This window comes from Malaya genurostris, chromosome 2 (assembly GCF_030247185.1).
Source record: "Malaya genurostris strain Urasoe2022 chromosome 2, Malgen_1.1, whole genome shotgun sequence".
NCBI lineage: Eukaryota > Metazoa > Arthropoda > Insecta > Diptera > Culicidae > Malaya > Malaya genurostris.
Genome location: NC_080571.1, coordinates 81,770,983 through 81,794,192, shown reverse-complemented (window position 1 = coordinate 81,794,192; position 23,210 = coordinate 81,770,983). Strand labels below are relative to the sequence as shown.

The following is a 23,210-nucleotide window of genomic DNA, read 5'->3' as shown; positions in this document are numbered from 1 at the left end:
TTCTAAACTCTTATTTTTTTTAGGAAAAAGCACAAATTTATCGTATATATATTATTTGTTTTTTTTTTACCTTACAGGTTACAGTTGTTCAATAAATTAGTAAAACCCTAAAAATACTGTTTTTCGAATTTGGGTTTCTCATCGCGTTTCGCGATTCCTTGACTGCCCCTCGTTTTACCACTCTCCATTTCGAAGATTTTAATTTCAACGTCATTTGCGCGTGTTTAATTTATTTTTCTTCTTATTACTGATGCTAAATGATTAGCAACTTAAACCCTAACTCTTCTTTATAGTAACACAGAATGCAGTTTTTTTTGTTGTTGTTGTTGTTCTTGTTGTTGTTGCGTATATGATCATTTGCGATTGGCGTCGTTCTCGTCCGTTTCGCCTATTAAAAAATTTTATAACCCATTAGAGTTGATATTTCTTTGTTTTCACACATTTGTATATTTGGAAAAAAGTTACACGAAAGCTAAATTAGAATAACTTATACGATACGTTGCTTAGCTCAAACAAATTATCACTCGTCCGTTCTCCGATGCAACATCCATTCTGTGTCCTTCTGCGCGATACTTTCGCATGCCATTGCTTTTGCCTCGTAATGCTACAATATACTTACAAAATATACGAGATAAAGTAGATACTACATTATAAAAATATATGCTGTATTGTACGTGTAACCCCCTTTTTTCGAAGTAGTACTTCTTTGCATTTAGCTTCCTTTCACACTCAGTGAGTTGCTTCGTTTCGTTTTGTCTTACTATCGTATCTATCTTCGTATCTTCTGCTGCTCAGGTCATCATACTATTTGCACCTTTCCCAAACAATCAATTCATTTGCTAAAGAATAAGTCAAGCATTGGAAACGAAAACTCTCGAACGCAAAATAATCGGTACATGGTTGGTTGTTCCAAAAATGATGGGCAGATGGGATTTGTACCGAGGCGATATCGTTTTTCATGGGCATGTCAGAAAAAAAATAACTTATCTAACACATATATAATAGGGCTGAAAAGTCACCACTTGTGGCTGAACACCAAAAAAAAACTTATCTAAAAATACTAAAATGCTTTCTACGTGCTATCATAGAGAATATTTGTAAACTATAATCGTACACAGAAAAACGAACGAAACGCAAATAGACCCCCGCAAAAATGACACAATATCGAAAAAGAAAGAATAGTGAAGCGTGATTTTTTTGCTGGTATCTTTTTGGCAACACTGTTTTTGACAGATCACGCGTGAATCATGTCTTGTGTCATTGTCGAACTTGTTCAGTTTGGTGTATAATTTAATCATTAATGGGCGCTGGTAAAGTTCAGGGAAGATCCACTCTTTTTTCGTAAAATTGTGTTCAGCTGCTCATTTCCGGTTGAATAAATACGTCAACAAGCAACAATGCCTCATCTGTAGTGAAGACTTGCCAGAAGAATTGCAAGAGCTACCAATGCTTCCGAAAGAAGTCACTGTTTGGTTTGAATTATGGACCAGTGATTCATGAACTACCGGCCGATATGTTGGAGAGGGGATGCCAAAATTGTACCTTGAACATGGGCCATCTAAAGACGCGGCCAACATTTGCATGAAACCATCTTCAATCATTTCAACTAAAAAGTTATTGGTTGAACCAACTCAAAATCAAAACAGCAAATCGGAAAATAAAAATGTTTTTCATCGATTCAGCTACACACACAAAATGAATTTTACAGGTAACCTAATCTCTCGTGTCAAACATGAAGGAAATTCCATTTGTAATGACTTAATAATGTTGGATTGGAATGAATTTTGCTGGTGCCGACTAGAATTTGCATTCGGCTAACATTTACCAGTCAAGTCGATGTGTGCTTCTGTGGCTCAGTCAATTAACGGACGTAGTTTGAGACCCAATGATTCTCGGATCAAGTCGCTGCTGCGTTCTCAGTGTTTTATTTTTTTATTTCATTGTTCCAAAATAGTCATATAAACTGTTCAGAAACTCATTAAAATAATTGCATTTTGCATTGCACGATTAAAATTATATAACCCATTTACTTCAATTCGAGCTGTCATGTATCTTTTTAACATGAAAATTTGAGAGAAATACTGCTCATATTCATTTTGGCCGATATAGGGGTTGAACATAGCTGCGTATTCTTATACAATTTTTTTTCTCACCACCTATGTAGTCGTTTATTTGTTTCCATGCTTCAAAATGCGAAAGCCCCGGGAACTCTCAGTAGAACAACGTTGAAAGTAGAGATGGGCAAAACTGTTCGTTTCAAAGAACCGTTAAGACTTTGATAGTTCTACCGAAAGAACTAGTTCTCCTGAACCGTTCATCCCTTCTTCAGATAGTTTATTTGTTTCTACAAACAGTATACGAGAGCAAATGGTGTTGATAAATGTATACTGAAAGTATAGCCGAAGGAGGTTTCAAAGTTAATTTGTATTTTTGAACCTATAAGAAGAAGTAAAAGCTGTCAAAACGCAGCTCGAAACTCGCAGCATCGATCAGATTTGTTCGATGCGATGCTTGCTGAAAATTTAAACTGTTTAATCATGGACGACGAAACCTGTGTGAAACTCGATTCCAGAACCACCGGAATCCTTGTTGATACCGTAATATTTTACGGTGTGAGAAGGGCAGGAACTGAACCAGTCCGAACATCGATTCATGTCGAAAAATTTGTTAAAAATGCTATAATCTGGCAAGCTATGTGTTGCTGCGGTAAGATTTTGCAACCCTTCATCGCAACTGCTTCGATGAACAGTAAAATATACACCAAGGAACGTTTACAAAAACGACACATGATTCGAAGCTACAGGGATTATATTGTCTTCTGGTCTTAACATTTTGTGATATCATCGGTAGAATGGTAAAAATATTACTTTCGTGCCAAAGGGTCAAATTACTCGCAAATGCGATCAATTAATGAGTTTTGGGCATTGATGAAGACATATTTTAGTAACCAAGTCCTGACAGCCAAAACCATATCACAGTTTGAGAAAGATTGGAAAAATTGTCAAAAAAAATTGTTATATTGATCGTTCTATCGATTCAAATAAATATTTTATCAATATTCTCAATTTTTATAGTTTTAATCAAATCCTACACTCACACGTTGAGTCGCCACTCATAAGTCCCTTTCTTGTGCCGGTAGTAGTAAAATGAGAGGGTGCGGCGGAGTGAGAGTGCGATAGCCATATCGTAGAATATCTTGTTCGACTTTCGTCGTTTATCTTGTACAACAAAGACGGAATCGTTGCCTATCAGTGTATTTCACAGTTGCCCCGTAGTCTCTTACACACACAATCATACTAATCACTGTACACCACATAAAATGGAAATAAAATCGACTTTTTTAGTCAATCATATAAGTCGTGTCTTTCTCTTTCTATCCACATTATACTACTCCAACATATCTGTTGCAGGTATCAGTTATGTGGGGCGTTGCACACCCTCAATTCTGTCAATCCCATTTTAATAGTATGGACTCCAAACCAAAAAGCAATTTAAAGCGTCCACCGAATAAGGATACAATATAAAGATTTCAAGCATTATACCATCTGATCAAAATTGAGAGGACTAAATTTAAAAAACTTTTAGATTTGAATACTTTTCTTTACCTTCAAAATAGGCTCCCTTTGAACCAGACATTTCAGTGGTCAATTCAATTTTCCATACACTTGCCATAGGCCTCGGTGAATTACTTTTTATGTCCTCGGAGTGGATATTTTAGTTTTGAAAATAGGAAAAAGTCACAGGGGGGCAGATCAGGGGAATTCATTCCAACAATCTCATTTTCAATATTTTACTGTCTCATTCGCAAATGACCGACACCAGAACAAACAAAGAGAGACGAAGCATTTTCGTTTTTCGTTGAAAATATGAGAGAGAATAATTGCCAACATCACTCTTTCCTCTATGACACGACGAAACCAAACTAACGTCATCAGGAAGCATCAGCAGAATTTCAATTCTTATTCTTTCATCGATGTATCTGTGACGCTTGGCTATAAATAGTGACTAAAATATGGCAAATCGAAATAATTACATCCCAGAACCTTTTTGGAAACCAAAACTACTACAAATTCGAGCACCAATAGGTAAAAGATATTGTGAAACGTCGTCGGTGAAACCTTTTTCTGCCATTTTCGATTCTCACAGCTTCGGTTGAATATCGACACTGCATATTATGGGATTTGCACTGAAAACTGCAAATAACTGAAAGGGCAAATGAAAGAAAAAACACAATGACTGGACATGGATTTCGTTCTCATAGTTTGCAAGCGAAGCTGAGAGTGACAGTAATTTCTCGTCTCGTATCAGGTATATTAAGATCAGAGATGCCATTTATACAGATTTATCTGTATTATACAGATTTTTACATACGCATACAGAATACAGATTTGATACAGATTTCTTGAATTTAAAAAAAAATTTTCGTATGAGTAATCTGTTAGTATTTGATTGCAGTGACGAGAAGCAAAGTCTTGGTCTCATTGAATCTACCATTCTACAACAATAATGTGTTGGAATAACATCTTTTAACATCATTTTATTGTTGAAATTTAAGTTTGTTAGTGAATATAGATAAATACAGATTTTTATAGAGAGTAATACAGATTTCCTATGAAAATATTTGGCATCTCTGGTTGTTATCGAAAATCTTTGACAATGGTTTGTTTTCACTTCTACAAAGAATTACTGGGGCAAGATTGATCAAAGTAGTCCACTTCCGGTGAAACTCTCAACGGGTGAGCACGTTGCATCGTGTTAGTCCGGGGAAAATTCGAGTATTTCGCAAGAAAGAAAGGATTTTCAGCCGTACTTTGACGATTCGACGCAGCCACACAGCGAGATTTTCGCTTGTAGTCAAGTGAAAAGAAAGTCCACTGGACTATAAACGAAAATTAACTGGCAATATAGCCTTAGTTGCTGTGCCATCAATTCGGCGTCATCTCAAGTGAGGTGACGCCAACCAGAAAGGAAGAAGAAGAAGAAATGAAACTCGAAAGAAAAGAAGAAATATTATGCACAAACACCTGGAAAATTCGAAATGGTTCGATTTTAAGCCTGCTTAAGTACTGAAGATGCCGAAAACAATAGTTTATCGAGTGCTCAATACCTACAAGGCTCTAAATGAACCTTTTTGACAGCTCATTTATAATCACAAATAAAATTAGTTTGTTTTCATCACAAAATACCCTAATCTCAAACAGTTTTTTAGACATTCAGCAAAGACATCATTTTAACAAGATATCCAGCTCTCACATTTCCCGAACAAATCTTTGGCAACAACCTTTTCTGTAAGCATGGCGCCCTCAAGCGTGTCCGCATCAAATCTCGTACATAGAAGTAGGGGAGAGACATGTAAAATTCGTGCGCGCCAAAATAGCAGCACTGCGCACCCATACAATTGACATGGCATGTTGAATGTGATGCCGTGCGATGGCGTTGCTGAACTGAAGATGGAATTTTATTCCAAGCTAACAGAGTCTGCAATCAGCCAACTGTCGTTACCGTTAACGGGACTGACTTTGCCGGTAGTTTAGTTTAAGGCTTTCATTATTAGAACGTAGGATAAGGCGGGGCAAGTCTGCCAAAAGGGTAAATTTGCCATCCGCATCATTTTCATATAGAATGAACATTTATTACCTATATAAATATTTGGGTTTGCTCATTAACTCTCCACGATATAATTTCATATTGCATCTATTTTTTATTCATTTAGTCGTGAAATCTAAACAAACCAGATCGCACCAAATAAGAGTTTTTTCAATTATTCTCAATTTGTTTGGCTTTCATCTTAACGTCAGATCATTGATATACGTTTTGGTTCAACATTTGTTGGAAATCGGATATCGAAAGTTGATTTATTAGCAACATAGTACTATCATTTGTCAATCGGTTCATGACGGGACAAGTTCGCCATATTGCTATGGGGCAGGTGTATTATGATGAACAAACCTAACCTCAAAGTCGATTAGGGTCGAAACATTCTACGTAAACAAACAACTAAAATCAGTTTGGTTTCTTTGCATAAGAAGTGGTCAAACACAAGCTATACCTTGCTGCAATCCAGTATGCGGAAAATCTAGAAAAAGTATGTCAACCATCCGGAATCTCCAATGGGGAAACCGATTCGAAACGATTTTTTACCAACTACACAGAAAGAAAAGATTAAACTTACACATGTAAACCGATAGTACTATGAAATAGACATCAGTTGAAAAGAAAATTTGATTTAATACCATGATTGATGTAAAATTACATTAAGATTCATTTAGTTTCTCAAGAACAGTATATTTACAAACCTGTTGGAATGGCTGTTATGGTGCAACATTCGGTTTGTCCGAAGGTGGGAAAGGATGGAGCAAATGTTTCAAATGTACTGAATTGCACAACATTGAAATGTTCTTGTGTATAAGTCTTCAAGCTTCAAATAAAACTAAACAAACCACAGGAAATGATTTGAATATATGCCCGAATTAAAAAGAGAAGAAAAAAGGCAAACAAATGTCTAATGTCAAATATAAACGTGAATCTTAGAGCAAATTCAGCAGCTGCAAGATTCATATGGGTGGTCTATAATGTAAATGAAACTGAAACAAACGTATCCCCAGCAATCCGTTTTAGTTTTATTTATTCGACCAGTTCTTCTGTCAAATTTAAAGCTGGTCTACGATGCCGTTCTATTTTTTTGTATATTTGAAACACGAGTAAAACACTGCTGGAGCTGCCAGTTTTTCTTGTTATAAAATTCAGATTTAATTTTTGTAACTGACATAAATTATGCATCTAGAACTAGAACACTGCTGAATATGCCCTTAGTATGAAACACTTGCCCCACCATCCCCTACTGGAAAGCACTGGTGACCGCCAACAATCATGTGAGCCAGGCCCGTACCCAGGTTTTCATTTCGGGAGGAGCCCAAAGATTAAAAAATAATGTAACTGAAGATTGCTTATGTACCTAATTCTCGGTGTAACTTTCGAAACTGAACATCACAAAACACAACCGACAAATCATCTTCCACATCTTCCTAACAGTATGTGATTTCATTGGTTTGCCAAAACATTGACAATCAATCCGTGCTCTCTTCTTCATAGACATAGACTTTCGACGTTGGTTGAAAAAAAAAACAAAATATGATTCAAAATTCAGTTGAACTAAAAACCTATCAAAACTAAAACGATATGAAGATGAAACTCATTCATTACAGTTGCTTCCATGACGCATGATTTTCGATATCGCTGGCACGACTAATCCCACAAGTGATAGTGTTTTTGTTTTCATCTATTAAACCGTCTCAGAAGACGTCTCTAAAAGATATCAATTCTTATTATTGTTTGAGTTCCTTTTTCTCGGTAACGTATACCGGATTAAATATTGCCAACTATTTCGGTTCTAGTGTAGCTTTTTTTGCATTAGCTTGAAAATAATCGAATAGCATTTTTTTTGTTGCTCGTCTAGTTCCCTGCTCGGCTGCTAATATCAATTCTTCTCGGTTATAAGAAATATGTGATAGCTTTCTATACTATGTTGTATCGCTGAAAATTCATACGTTTTACTTTTTTGTTTTTGTTGTAGTAATCATTTGAACATCGCTTTGGTAAGTTTGTTTTGTTGTTATTTGTTTAATTTTCTGCAACTTTCGGAGTAACGTTCGGATTTCTTTTTTTTGTATTTGTTTTGTTTGACTATTGTTATAACATTTATTATTTTCTTCTCTTTCATTAGTTTGTACTTTGAATTCTTATATACTTTCTTTGCTGCATGCGATAATGTTTGTCTGTCTAGTTTAAGTTTAGTAGGAGAATCATTCTTTTTTTTTCTATAGGTAGACATAGTTTTGTTTTAATGTAAGGTAGCCTATTTCAGTTTGTTTCGTAGATTTTTTTTGTTTGCCTTTCTAACACAATCGGCGGCTCGGCAATTCCCGCTCTCTGTTTGCGCTCTGTTCAAATCCTTTACCAAAACTCTGTTCCGATCACTTAGCAACGTGTATTCCAGTGCAAATGTTCGCCCGCTCGCTCTTTCTCTCTCTCTCTCTCTAGTTTATTACACTTTTTTTTTGTTTGTTAAAACTCCAATGCATATATGTTAGTCATCATAATACTTCTGTCTGTTTAATATATAGTATTTGTTAGCTTAAACATCTCTTTTTACTGGATTTTTAATACTCCGTACAAAATATATATTCTTAGGGATATCATCTACCACATCAGCTGTTTTCGTTCAAAAAATAATACATTATACCTTCTCCAATTGTATATCGTCGTATATTCGCAGCTGTTTGTGCAACATTTGGTAATAAAAATATTATCTGTCTTTTATATTATTGATTTCGTATATTCCTTAGTCTGATGTGACACCATTTCCAGAGCGGTATCCCTTGTCGGAGGATACCCCGGCGGAATGTGGTCATGCTTTTATACTCGATTCGCGTGGACAATGACTCGAAATTTATTGCTATTTTCAGGAGGCGGCGGCGGAAGTAATGTGCTTTGAAGAGCGTCGTTGAAATAGAAAAGCAAATTCAACAGGCGGTCGGTGACAGTACGGTTAGGGTCTATCGATTTCACTCGCCAACCAACTGGGTACCGGTGGAGATAGGTTCTCAGATCAGGTCAGATTGCACGTATACTCGATTTACTGGACCAAAATGTCCTTTCAACATAATGTTCGATATTTCGTTTAACTCAGGTTCAGTTTCAAAATCGTTCAATCGATGTCTGCTCGCGGGTGGCTCAATTCGTAGATTGAATCATAGCTTGTCAGACAACTTGCGGTAGGGACTATTGATAAGATAATTCCGACGTTCTCTCAGTAAGTGTAATGAATTTGAGAATAAAGAATCATAGCGACTCGGCGGTAGGGGCTTCAACAGGTCTGCACTTTCTTAAAAGGTGTTAACAACTATTTCAAAACGATAAATCTTGTAAATTACTCGACTATATTCTATTGCGTACTGGTGGATGGACAATAACTAAAACACTTACCACCAACCCTCGGTCATATCTTCATCCAATTCCTTCATCATTAACACCTAAATGAGCAACTTTCTAACGGGAGAAAGCGAAGAACATCCACCTTACCAAAAGTCCTTGTACGAGGCTCAGGAAGCCGTTACCGGAGCGCCCTGCATGTTGGTGGCCATCAGAGAGGAAGCCAGTGCTGAGTTGCTGTTGGCGTTAGTGGAGTTGTTCGAACCGGAACCGGATTGAGCTGACATTTCCGATTTGACACGTCGGGCGATGTGCGAACGAGTGTGCTTGCGCAGATGATCTTTCCGATAGAATCCTATGGTCCAGAAAAAAAAACATTGATTCAATGTTCAAAAGCATCACTCGACTACTCACCTTTTCCACACTCGATGCAAACGTGCTTTTTCTCTCCGGTATGAATGACAATGTGCAGTGTCAGCTGCTCCTTACGTTTGAACGACTTCAGACATATCTGAAATAATCATAAAGTATAAGTACTAGACAAAGTGACAGGTCATTCCGCAGAATACTAACACTGCAAATGTGGGGCCGATCCGGTATGTGCGATAGTTTGTGCCGGGTCAGGTGATCTTTGCGCTTCAGTGCCGCATGACAGATGTCACACACAAAACGGCGTTCGACGGCATGGGAGATCACATGCTGTTCGATCAAACCACGTTCCGGGTATGCCATTTGACACTCCGGACAGCAGAACAGCGGCGAACCGTCCAGTGCTTTCGTTTCCCGAATCTGACCCGGTTTCGGACGGGGTTTCTTCTCCTTCGGTGGTTTGCGTTTCTTTTCCTTCTTTTGGCGTTTGGATTTCCCGGTAGTAGTTGTTACACCGGTAGGGGCAGCAGTCCCGGTGGTTCCATTCGTATTGGCGTTGCCGTTGGTAATCGTAGTCGTGGAAATTGTCCCACCATTCATTGTGCCATTTATCGCATTTTGTTGTTGGCTGACCGACTGTGCTTGGCCGTTGGTTGTGTTGTTCGAAACGATCGGAAGCTGATTGATGTTTCCATAGCTGTGACTGTTGGTGTCCTGGTGACTGGTAATATGGTGGCTCAAATGTTGATGATTCAAACCTAAGCTGGCAGCGGCAGCACTGACAGCCACGTTCCCCAGAGCCAAATTCAAATTAGATCCATTTTTCAAATTCAGTAAGTCTTTCTGTACGTTGAACGCATTCGTTTCCACACCGATCAGTCCACTCAATGGCCCCGGAGATGCCAGACCGGATCCAACGCCGTTCGATTCCTTCTTGATGGATTCGGAATATTTGAGAAAGTGCTGTATTGAAATTGGCAGTGTGGCGGACAGTAGATGTGACGAATAGTCAACCGTGTTGGTAGGATTGGCCAGCGTTTGCCAGGATTGGTTCACGTTTTGCAGAATTTGCTGGTTTATCATCTCGTCCCGATCGATTTTGATGCTGTTCTTCAGCTTATTCTGATCGGTTTGCATGCTGTTGATGAAACCGTGATCGGCTTGCGGTTGGCTGTACGGAATCGAAATGTTTTGGCCGTAGGACATTGACGTGTTAACCACTGCAATAGATGCAGATGAAAAAAATTGATTAGATAACATTTCATTTGATTGCACGTTAATAATTAACACATGGATCAATATCAGGAATCAGAACAAATTGGCTCAAATGGCACGTTCCCCTTGATATTTGGAGATTTGTGCCTTGCCATCAATTTGTTTTTAGCATCATGTTCCCGATATATAAGAGGGAAGGATTGAAAGGAAATGGTAAGGGTTGAACTAGGAGGATGGGAAAAATTGACGACACAAAAACACATAAAAGCAGAAGTAAATTCTGCACCCCTAAGGGATGCTGAACAATCTGCTGAGGATCACATTTAGTGGAAGCAGAAGGAAATTCTGAACCTCTACGAGGTCCCGAACAGTCTGCTGTTAATAAAACCTCCAACCCCCGAGAGGATTTAGAGATCTTACAAAAGCGACACCATTCTGCACTCCCGGAAGAATGCAGAACGACTCGCAGTATGTACGAGCAGAAGTAAATGCGGTACCCCCCAGAGGATGCCAAACAATCTGCCAAACAATCTGCCAAACCCTATTTAAGGTGAATACAGAAGGGATTCATTCACTCCAGGAAGAACGATGAACCCTTCTGACTATAGCTCCTTACCACATTGGGTGAGAAACGAGAGAATATCCTTCAATTTTAGCTCCGCATACACAGACTCAACCATGTATGGAGAACCAAAAACCCGGATACGTAGCTGCGTCAATGCGGGACAGTTACATATCAGATGATATGAAGTACCATAATCGCATTCACACAAATCACACGAATAATACTCAGCACGTTGAATAGTAGCCATGTGATAATTGAGTTTGCAATGTCCAGTCAGAGCTCTGACCAGAATACTTCAATGATACTTGGAGAAATGCAGTAGACACTTTGACATTTTCAGATTTAAATCTGGTAGAAATGCTTTTGTCTGAGCGCAAGTTTGCAAGCTGCGCCAGTAGCTGGCATGTTTGGATGCAGCCCAAGAACGTATCTTGTGCTTTATCCAACTAGTTGAAAGTGGTAAAGCTGGTTCAGGACCAACGAAATCATTCGTTGCACCAGCTCTAGCCAACTCATCAGCCCATTCATTTCCAGTAATACCAGAATGGCCGGGTACCCATATGAAGTAAACAGCATTTGAAATGCTGAGGTCTTCAATTTGAGTTCGACATGCGATCACTAGATTCGACCAGGAGTCATTCGAACTGAGTGCTTTTAAGGCTGCCTGACTGTCGGAACAAAAATAAATACGTTTACCACAGATCCTCTGCTGAAGTGCCGATTGTACTCCACACAGAATTGCGTAGATTTCTGCTTGGAACACAGTACAGTATCTACCAAGTGAATGAGACTGCTCCAGCCTATTTCACGACAGTAGATACCAGCACCAGCACGACCATTCAACAGAGAACCGTCCGTAAAACAAACTATGTGTTCATCAAGTTGTCGTTCCAGAAAACCAGACAATCATTCCTAACGAAGAGGATAGCTCACTTTGAATGTTTTAAAAGGAAAACTGCATGTGAGAGTTAGGTCACTAGGAGCGAGTAAATACTCATCCCACGGAACCATTTGAGACCACAAGCGAGTGTGACTGGTAGCATATTCTAATGGGTTACTGTTCCAAAGCCCTGTAACCCTAAGACGGTATGCACAAGATAATGCTTCTTGTTTTAGGAACACATATAGTGGTTTAATGCACAGTAGCGCCTCTAGAGCAGCAGTAGGAGTTGTCGTGAATGCTCCTGTCATCGCCATTAGGACCATCCTTTGGAGATGATTTAGCTTTGACTGAACTGTCGCGACTTCTCCTTTCTGCCACCATACAAGACATCCATATGCTAAAATTGGTCTAACGATAGTTGTGTAGATCCAATGAATATATCTGGGTTTGAGTCCCCATGATTTTCCAAAAGCTCGTCTGCATTGGCCGAAAGCCATGCAAGCTCTTTTAATCCTGAAATCAATGTGAGCAGACCAATTCAGTTTTGAGTCAAGAATAACCCCGACGTATTTAACTTGATCGACCACAGTGACCTCTGAACCAAAGAACTGCAACGGACGAGCTCCTGTAATTATCCTACGATGAGTGAAAAGCACCATTGATGTTTTGCCCGGATTTACAGATAATCCAAACCTGACAACACCATTGTTCAACAGATCGCAGGGCTTGCTGCATTAAATCAAAGAGAGTGTTAATGCTTATACCGGTCATCAATATATGATAATCGTCGGCAAAACCATAAGTCGGAAATCCAAGGTTATTAAGTTTCCTTAACAAACTATCAGCGACTAGGTTCCATAAAAGTGGGGATAGTACACCACCTTGAGGACACCCACAGACACTCAGCTTTCTAATCTCAGGCCCGCCGAAGCGATGATCAAAGAAGTTGATTGCTAAGCATTGCGTGTATCCAGTAAGGGAAAAACCCAAGATATTCCGTTCACGACTGCAATGTTTAACCTCCTGCAGCCATTCAGCCATCGGCACGGAAATACACCTTGACTTAGGAGTTCCTATTTTTGTGGCCTTTTACGACATGGAATAGGAAACCAGTGGATCAATTCTTGGTAAAAAATAATTCCGCCGGATGCCACACGGCTTACCTGTTTGGTGGACTTATACCACCGGTACAGGTGGACCGTAGCGTTATTCTTAGCAGTTGGGAAACCGCTACCGACACTACACGGCTATCTAGGCTGCTCAGAGAGGGAAGTTAACATTGATGGTCAACTTCCATGGATGGCCGAGCAGCCGTGAATGAAACCGTGATCGGCTTGCGGTTGGCTGTACGGAATCGAAATGTTTTGGCCGTAGGACATTGACGTGTTAACCACTGCAATAGATGCAGATGAAAAAAATTGATTAGATAACATTTCATTTGATTGCACGTTAATAATTAACACATGGATCAATAAGTCCCGAGACTAAAGCAGAGATGGCGCTCGTAGTAAACCAGTAACCACGTCTTTCTAGAGTACTAACCTTTGCTTGAAACGGGTCAAAATTTTAAATCGATCCGACCAGAAACAGGTGAGTTATCGAGGTTGGAGTAAAGTCGTTTTGTAGTTTGTTTAAAAAATGGAAAAAACCGAGTTTCGTGTTTTGATAAAACATTGTTTTTTAATGGGTAAAAACACCGTGCAAGCGAAACAATGGATTGAAAAATGTTATCCGGACTCTTGTCCATCAAAAGCAACGATTTGTCGGTGGTTCGCCGAGTTTAAACGTGGTCGTACCGACACAAATGACGCGGAACGCTCGGGTAGACCTGTGGAAGCCGTTACACCGGAAAATGTGATCGAAGTGACAAAAATTATAATGAAAGATCGTAAAGTGAAGCACCGTGAGATTGCTGAGATGACACAGATATCATATGGAAGTGTATTTACTATCCTTCATGAAAAATTGAGCATGAAAAAAGTTTTTTTCCAAGTGGGTGCCGCTTATTTTGAAGTGAAAGATAAATTTTTTTTATTAACATGGTATTGAAAAATTGGAAAAACGTTGGAACCATTGTATCACCCTAAAAGGTTTGATGTTGATGAATAAAAAAAATTTGCGAAAAAAATGTTGTTTCCATGGTGCACGGTGTCTCGGGACTTATTCATCCGTGTGTTAATAATTGGATTTACAACTTCACACACTTCAAACTAATGACTCCAACACGAAATTTGGATGATTTTTCAATTGTCGAAATTCTTTTTCCTAAGATTTTTTAAGAAGTAGGCATATTCTGGTGTTATTCCGCGAATTTTATGTATCGAGGGGTTACGAAATTACTTCGGATTTAATATCTTGGGTTAACTTCGCACTGATGAAACTACCCATGCATCATCAATCATAGTAACCCATGAGTCAACAAACAAAATTTGACAGCTCTATCAGTCGAGCTCTAACCTAAGTGGTGACAAAAACATTGAAGTAGCTCCGTTCAGAAATGTGCGCGTTCAAAGAACGGCACCCCGCCGCGCCGAAAACGGACATGGTGTGGTACTTTTTGTACACCGGATGGGCGTATCCGGTAGATGCCGGAACGGGCGTATTAGAACAATCAGAACAAGGAAAGGAAGCCTGATTCCGGACGACCGACGACCTTGAGCGACAAGAAGCTCCAAAGACAACTGAAGAGGAAGATCGAGAGAAAAATGGCTACATAGCTGCGTGCACTTGGTCAGGTGCAACTGACCAAACAGTGAAAAAGTATCTGGTAAACAAGGACAAGCATGTCAAGGAGTGGAAATTACGTCCACTGGGTGTAATTTCGAAAAATTATATTTTAGCATTAAAAATGCCTTAAAATGCCTTACGCTATACGGGGCCGGGTGTCAATCAAAAGTTTCAAAAATAGCCGCGTAACCTGTTTTCGTCATAATTTTGAACGTTAATAACTCAGTCATTTGTTGATGGATTGATATAATTTAACAACCAATCGATTCGGAAGCTTTTAACTTAAACATATATGGCAACGTCGTTTCAGTATTTCAATAGCATACTATTGAAAAAATGGTTTGAATTGACCTATGTTTTCATCCACCAATCCCAGCTGACCAAATTGACGTCATTTTCTTGTTCGGCATAGGAGGCTTTGCGTCATGCATTAAAACACCGCATCATTCTGCGTAGTTCGAAGAGGAATCTATAAATATATGCTGCAAATCATTTCTTGATTTCAGTTGATGCTTGACTGTGAATGAAACAAGTAGCTCGTCCAGTGAGGTGATGACTAGATTGTACAGGGTCCGGCACTCGAAGTGTAACCAACTTCAGACCTTCGAGCCTGGCGTCAAGGTAAATGCGACAGATTATCGGGAAAGTATTCTGGAGGTTGCTTTGAAGCCGTGGGCAGACAAACATTTCGGTGGCAGACCATGGACGTTTCAGCAGGACTCGGCACCGTCTCACAAAGCTCGAGTGAACCAAGAATGGCTGAAAAACAACGTTCCGAACTTCATCACGTCCACACAATGGCTCTCGAATTCACCAGATGCGAATCCAATGGATTATTCTTTTTGGGCCATTTTGGAGAGCAAAGTCCGAACTAAAAGATACACCAGTCTCGAGGCGCTGAAAAAAGTTATTGTCCGCGAGTGGGCCAAAATACACCTGCAAGTCACATTCGGGCAGCTTGCGATTCGTTTTTTGACCTTCTCAAGGCCATAGTCAAGGCAAAAGGTGGTCATATCGAGCAAAAGTGAATTGATTCTGAATTTTGTATTATTTTTACACATTTTGTACTTTGAATTAAGTAAAAGTAATTTTCCAAACTGAATTTATGGCCTTTTTAATTGGTTACACTTCGAGTGCCGGACCCTATATATGCGTTCACTCGTTGGATTGTTGCTTTTGCAAACTTTTCACTGTACGAGGCTGTGTGTCAATTTAAAAAAATGCAAAACTAACCGCGTAACCTTTTTCTGTCATAATTTTGAACGCTTATAACTCAGTCATTTGTTGATAAATTTGTATAATTTAACTACCAATCGATTCGAAAACATTTAACTTAAACTTATGCGGTAACGTCATTTAAGTATTTCAATTGCATTAGATTGAATTGACCTATGTTTTCACGAGCCAATGACAGTCTCAGTGAATGATGTCAAACTCTCGTCCGATTTGCGCAGTATGAACTATAGCACAAAAGGGAATCTATAAATATATGCCCGAATACATTTCTGCTTTAGTTTACCCATGGCTTATCTTGATTCTCCGGTAACTAGCAGGCCAACTTAGAATTATCGGCGATAGATTTTGCGAACTTAATTTGAAGCGCTTGTATCTCTGTGATTTATTGACAAATTTTCCTCTAACTTGATTCGAAACAGTTTAAAAATGTTTAAATTTGTCAACGGGTAGTTTGCATACTGAAATCTCTGTTTCATTAAATGTGGCTAAATACAAAGAACTATTTCTCCGCATTATCCCTCAGATTCCATTATTAAACCAAACATGTAACCTAATTGAAGTATAAAGCATAATATTTTAGTCGATTCTTGCTTCCAAGAATCTTATAGAAGAGATCCAGACTAAGTGTAGCAAAAATAATGCAATGAAAATCGTTATGCAGTATCGATTTGCTGTTGTCCCATCAGAAAACGCTTCAAAGGATTCGGAGCTTAGTACAAATAAGTTGCACAGACTCACACCTATAGAATTATTAGATGCAATAAAATACAGTATTAGAGATAAACTCAAGACAAGCTGATCTGCGATTTTAGATGTATCATATAAATCCTTACTAAACTCGGATTACCGCCAGTTTCAGTTAAATTATCATTGAAATCAAAACAACAAGTGTCTTATCACTACATGCGTTGTAACAATGACAAATTCGTTCAAGTTAAATCAAGTTAAAATATGAACAAAATTAAGGAATTTGGTTGCATATGCATTGGTTCCTTAATATGCAAAAGTGAAAATCAATTAAAGTAACAAAATATGTTCTGCGGACTGTGTCACATATTTTCTTCCTTGTATCGCTGCCATTCTATTTTCAGAAACTTTACGAAGATTATCAACGCTTTTTAACGAAGGATCACTAAAATTACACTATTACACATTTTTCGATTCGAATATTTGAAATCTTCTCTAATCTCTGTTTTTAAAATGATAAAGTTTGTACGTTCTCTGACTTGAAAATTATGATGATATAAAATCGTTTCATTTGTCCAGATTTATATCTTGAGGTTGTTCGTATCCAAAATTGATCTTTGAGGTAACTTAGAAATCAATTTTCAAATGTAAAAATTTGTTGAAGGCATCAAAATAGTCATTTTGATCATTCGCCAAAATTGTAAACACTAGAAGTAGAGCAAGTTTGTAATTTGTGACTTTTAGTGCTTTCATCATCATCTTTATTTTTGTATTTATTATGGGTACCTTAGAATTATTTCATTTTTAATGTAACCGTGATCGGTCGTGTCTTGCATACAACCCTCTCATTTTTTCTTTGTGTTTAAACATTTCAAGAATGTTTTGTCAAATTTTCAAGTCAATCGACGCAGAACTCTTCACAGTATGAGATAAAGGAATATAAAGATCCAGAGTTTTGTACCAATAGGCTTGAAAATTTGATAAAATATTCTTGAAATGAGAAAATAAAAATGAAAAATAAATGATTTTTCAAAAGTGTTAGACCATACCCGATCCCCTTAATAATTGGATTTACAATTTTGAATATGCTTCACACACTTCAAACCAATTCACAAGAATGACGGCAACACGGAATAGTGATGATTTTTCAAATGTCGATTTTTTTTCCTTAAATTTGATAGAAAGTTATCAGATTTGAGAGTCATTTCGCAGATTTTATGCACCAAGAGCGTTAGGAAATTACTTCTGAGTTGATATCTATGATAACTTTTTTCACGTCGAATTATTTATTTCGATTGTTTCTCGAACCAAAAAAGAAAATGCTGTTGTCAGTATTTAGCTTTGTCACAAACATTGTTTAAATGATGAAAAAATAAATCTAAACACAAAAATGTAAAGCAAATCCTTGGTATTACACAGACCCGTGCCCAGGATTTCGCTTCGGAAGAAGTCAGTTGACTTAATGAGTTCCGGAAGCACCGGAAAAAGCAGTCAAAAACAGCGGAATGGAACTCACACCGATTTCTCAGGTGTGAAGGTGTTATTATCCCATATAAGTTCGTGTTCACATCTCATCCGATACAGTCGAAAATTGACGACAAAAACAAAGACAACACAGTGTAATGAACAGTAGGGTATACGAAATGGGCAAATACAATTAACAAAAGCGATTTATTGTTTCTAAAGCTTCTCGCATCTTAGGATTTGTAATGAGAATGGGTAAATATTTTACAGACGTATACTGCTTATAATCTCTGTACTGCTCACTTGTTCGTTCAACCCTGAAGTACTGCTCTGTCGTTTGGAATTTCCCCTACTTGAACGGTGCTCATAGAATCGAATCGATACAACGCAGATTCATTCGCTTCGCTCTTTGGTGTTTACCGTGGAAGAATCCTCACCAACTACCAAGCTACGAAAGTCGCGGGTTACTAATCAGTATCGATACACTACAAGTTCGACGAGATGCTGCACATACTTTATTGGTAGCAAATACTTTGAACAATAAGATTGACTGCCATGCTTTGCTCCGCGAAATTAATTTCCAACGTGCGACCCCGTGCTCTTCGCAACAGTGCATTTATTCGACTTTCTTTACGACGAACTAACTACGGTGCTAACAATGCTATTATTGGTTTGCAGAGATCATTCAATCGCGTATAGTAAGGATTTGACTTCAATCTATGATGCAGTATCAATCTATGATTTGTATATTACTAGAAATTATTGTATGAGGTCGTCAAATGGTGAGATAACTAAGTCCTCACAAGTTTCTATCTCATGCCTCCGCGTGTGTCTATGATGACATTTGGTCAATAGAACGGCGTCGACTGCGTTAGTAGCAGAATGAGAGGGTGCGAAATAGCTTATAAGTTAAAGCCCATCCTAAAGTGCAATATTTATCTTAGAATATTACAACATATAATTCTGTTGTTTTTTAAATTATCTATTATTATTATTATTATTATTATTATTATTATTATTATTATTATTATTATTTTTATTTTTATTATTATTATTATATCCTGCAGTAGTGCGACGAAGGAAGAACATAACTTACACTGCGACATTAAATGTTATATATTGTATCATAGTATATTATATTCTGTTATATTGTATTATATTATATTATATTGTATTATATTGTTCAATTATACCGACAATGGGGAGGAGCAGGGAGTGCATCACGGTATTTTACAAGTGAATGACTGGATGATGGAGTGGATTGCCAACCTGAATCACGTGGGGGAAGCTTTGTGTTTCTCGCTGAAGGTCTGAAATGAGTAAGACGCACCCTTCTAACAAACAAACCATCAGGCGGGTTAGAGCTGGTATAGCGAAATTCTTTTTTACATGACCGAATATTCTTGCTACTAAGCGCCAAGCCCTCAAAACCCATTTTAGCCTTCTTAACAGCAGTTATATGAAAGTTATCTGATAATCAAATTCGGATCTACTGTAAGTCTACCCGCATACATTGGTAATGGCTTGAACTGATGGTGGCTTCAAACATGCATACATACATACATTACTATAAATTATTGTATAAAATCATCAGGACTAAATTGTGTCTGTAGGTTATACCTAAATAAATAAAGTTAGAAATCGACTCAGTTAGACACGATCAAAAAATGCCTGTGCGTATGTATTCATATAACGGATGTTTTTAGGAGGTTTGTTTTTTTCAATAGGGATTACTCTATAGCGGCCCCTACATGAGAATTATTGATGTCATTTTGAATTATTACTAAGTAATGACATTCTAAATTTGTATGAAGAATTAAACATTGCTGCCCTTACACATTCATTCAAAATGACATTACATTTAAGAAATGACACTTATAATGATCGTGTAAAGCGGCCCTATTGTCTAAAAGTTGTTTCAACAGTTTAGAGTGACGCCTCTACTCAGTATTGCTTGGCAAAATATCATGAAAAGGTTCACTCCGGAACAACGCTTTCAAATTGTTGAAAATTTATTTTCAAAATCAGTGTTCCATCAAAACTGTTTATAGCGCAAAATTATCTTCAGTATTGAGGAAGGACGACGGGTTCCCGTGAATGGAAATCGATACAAAGATCAAATATTCAAGGTATGGATGTGGATAAAATTTGTTTTCAACATGATGGTGCCACTTGTCATACTGCGGCCGAAACAATCGAATTATTGAAAGAACATTTCAACGACAACATTATTTCGAGAAATGGACCGGTAAATTGGCCTCTGCGTTTGTGTGATTCGATGCCACTCGATTATTTTTTGTGCGGATACGTGAAGTTATTGGTTTATGTGGATAAACCAGCAAAGATTGATGCAATATGCGTGTCATTGCTGGAATACGCCTACAAATGCTTGAAAAAGTGTTCGAAAGTTGGACCACCAGAATGACCTCTGTGAAAAAAAGTCATGACGACCATATGCCAGAAATCATATTCAAATGTTAAATGTCAAGAAATTATCTACCAAACAAAAAAAAATTGACTATTTCATATTTAGTATGTATTTTATTCAAATTTCAAATGCAAGCTTTATAATATTTTTTATGTATGTTACTTATGTATTATATTGCCACGATTTATCTTTCCGCTCAATTTTCTCGGAGTTGACTGAGCCTACTTTAATAATTTAGAAAAGCTACTGTTGGATGATTTATCAAATGGCCTACGCTCCCGGTGCCGAAGATGTAACGATATATATATGGCGTAACCGAAAAACTGCGCTATTTTTCAATTCGTTCGATTTTCCTAGAGAGAAATAACGGTATAAGTGATGTAACCGACAAATCGCATTTTTTGCTTTTCTTTATCGAACCAATATAGAATTACTCGGAAACTCGACTTTTGAACTGAGCCTCGAAAACCCTTAGGCGTTTCGACTCAGTTCTACAAATTTTGTAAAACAACAATTCTTTTCGAAGAAAAACACTTCAATGGAGAGCACAGAGACGAACTTTTATGTTAACTGATTAACCTATTCTTATAAATTAGGACACCATAAGATTTGTAGATCAAAACATTCATTTGTAACAGTACTAGCTTATGGTCAGTTTATTTTCGTAGGTGATCGACGATTTTGATTGGAATCTTCTGCTTACGAAGGAAGAAGGAATTTACTCCGCTAGGGAAAAAGTTACTCCACACTTCCCCCGCACACTTCGAAAAAACCCTGTGATTTTACATCTTATTAGTTGCACATAAATGGAGCGTCGCAGTTCACGCAAATGTACGTGGAAGATATATATTGGATATTGGATATTGGATATTTAATATTGTATCCAAAATTCCATAACATGAAATTCATTTAAATAAAAAAAAAATGAATACTACTGATAGTGAGCGTCGCCGACTTGAACCGAGAACCATTGGATCGCAAAACACGTCTGTTAATCGACTGAGCCACAGAAGCACACAACTGCTTGGCTGGCAAAAGGTGCATTTAAATTCATACAGTCGCACCTGCTAACAGAATGCAAGTTACAGTCGAAACCAGTAAAATTCAAGCTAATCTAACATTAAGTCATTAAAAATGAAAATTTTCGTCATTTGACAAATTATGTCTTTATGAATTACATCGTATGAGGGATTAAGTCACCTGTAAAATTCGGATTTTTTGGTGTGCGCGAAGGAAAGAATCTCATCGATCTGCACCATGTTTATGCTTAGCGACAGAACATGCGGTGAACTTTGTTATTTTTCGCCGCGAATTTGACTACCACCGCTTCCTATTTGATAAAGAACTGTATGCATACTGCATTATACATTTTTTTTTCAACTGCAGCTATTATAGCATATGCAAATCTAGGTGCATGTTTCCTACAACAATAATCAATTGTAGTGAAACATCTATTTTGATCAAGGCATGTAAGAGAAGTGAACTTCGGTACATCATACTATAATAATGAAAATCAATAAGGTGATTATCAATTTGTTGAACAGAAGTAGTCATTGCATATTATATTTAAAAAATCAGATTCCACTGTACATTCAATTATGAGTGTTAAAATATAGTTGCACCTGAATGCATATACGAATCTTGATCCCAATCGACAGATCCTTTATATACCAAGTATTTTTTTTGCTTCTGCCCTTCCTACGTTCGCGGCATCTTGCTAGTTCATCTAATGTTCTACATCTCAAAAAATTGATTCAAGCCAAAAAGTAACACGTGAATTGCCCCTCACTTCACAGGAACCACCCACTCATACATTCGATTTTCCACCAACCACCCATCCCTATCAAGTTAAATGCAGCTACTAGCCAGGGCACAAAGTGCTAGTTCTATGCAGAAGGAAAAATAAACCAGGATAAAAAAAACCCAACCAACCCATTGTCTTTGTAACTACAGTTTTGTTTCCGTCACCCAAGTTGCTTTTTAGTACACTTACTTGAGGTAGAATTCTGATTAAAATGATTCCCATTCGATCCATGATATCGATTCAGATCCTGCTGGCTGATAGTGGCGCTTCCAGGAGCGCCAGTCGCTCCTCCTCCTCCGGCTGCCCCTGCGCCACCGCCTCCTCCGCCGCCACCCACAATACCACCTGGTCCGGCGCCATTTCCTGCCGCCGTGTTCGTGCTGGTGAAGGCACCATCATTGCTGCCGAACTTTGCCGCAAACTGGTGAATTCCGGAAAATGGTCCACCAAACGCGGAGAAATTCATTCTCGCTCACGAAGGATGCACCAACGCCACCGCCTTTCTTTTGTCAGGTGATTCAACAGGACACTCGACGAAACAAGAAACACTGAAATGGTTGATCACGACACTGCTTACTTTCGTCCTTGCTACTGCATAGTTTCAGACTATTTTTTTTTTCAAATTTTTGCGCACAAGTATTTTCACTGGAAGGGTTCACAGAAGAAAACACCGAAGACTCGTTGGGGATTAAATCCGAAACTAAACGCACGACAAAATTTCGCTACCAATGGAAAAGAAAAACTTAAAATTTGACTGACATTTTCCACACCAGACTCGGGACAGCCAGACAGACAGAGAACAGAGAGAAGGGTGAAAAAGCTTTTCGAAAATTGCACCAAACTGGGCGAGTGGAAAATGCTTGCTTTGCTACTGCTGCTTCTACTGTTACGTGAGTATGGG

At 38.1% G+C, this 23,210-nt stretch overlaps 1 protein-coding gene across 1 annotated transcript; it reads right to left on the bottom strand.

Annotated features, from left to right (window-relative positions):
* Positions 1–14: 14 nt before the first annotated feature.
* Positions 15–23,210, bottom strand: LOC131430939 (zinc finger protein 37 homolog). Its single transcript, XM_058596237.1, has 4 exons — positions 22,499–23,210; positions 9,505–10,520; positions 9,346–9,442; positions 15–9,286 (listed from the first exon to the last, which is right to left on the bottom strand). The coding sequence occupies exons 1-4, from the start codon at positions 22,773–22,775 to the stop codon at positions 9,102–9,104; spliced, it is 1,575 nt and encodes a 524-aa protein (XP_058452220.1). The 5' UTR covers positions 22,776–23,210; the 3' UTR covers positions 15–9,101.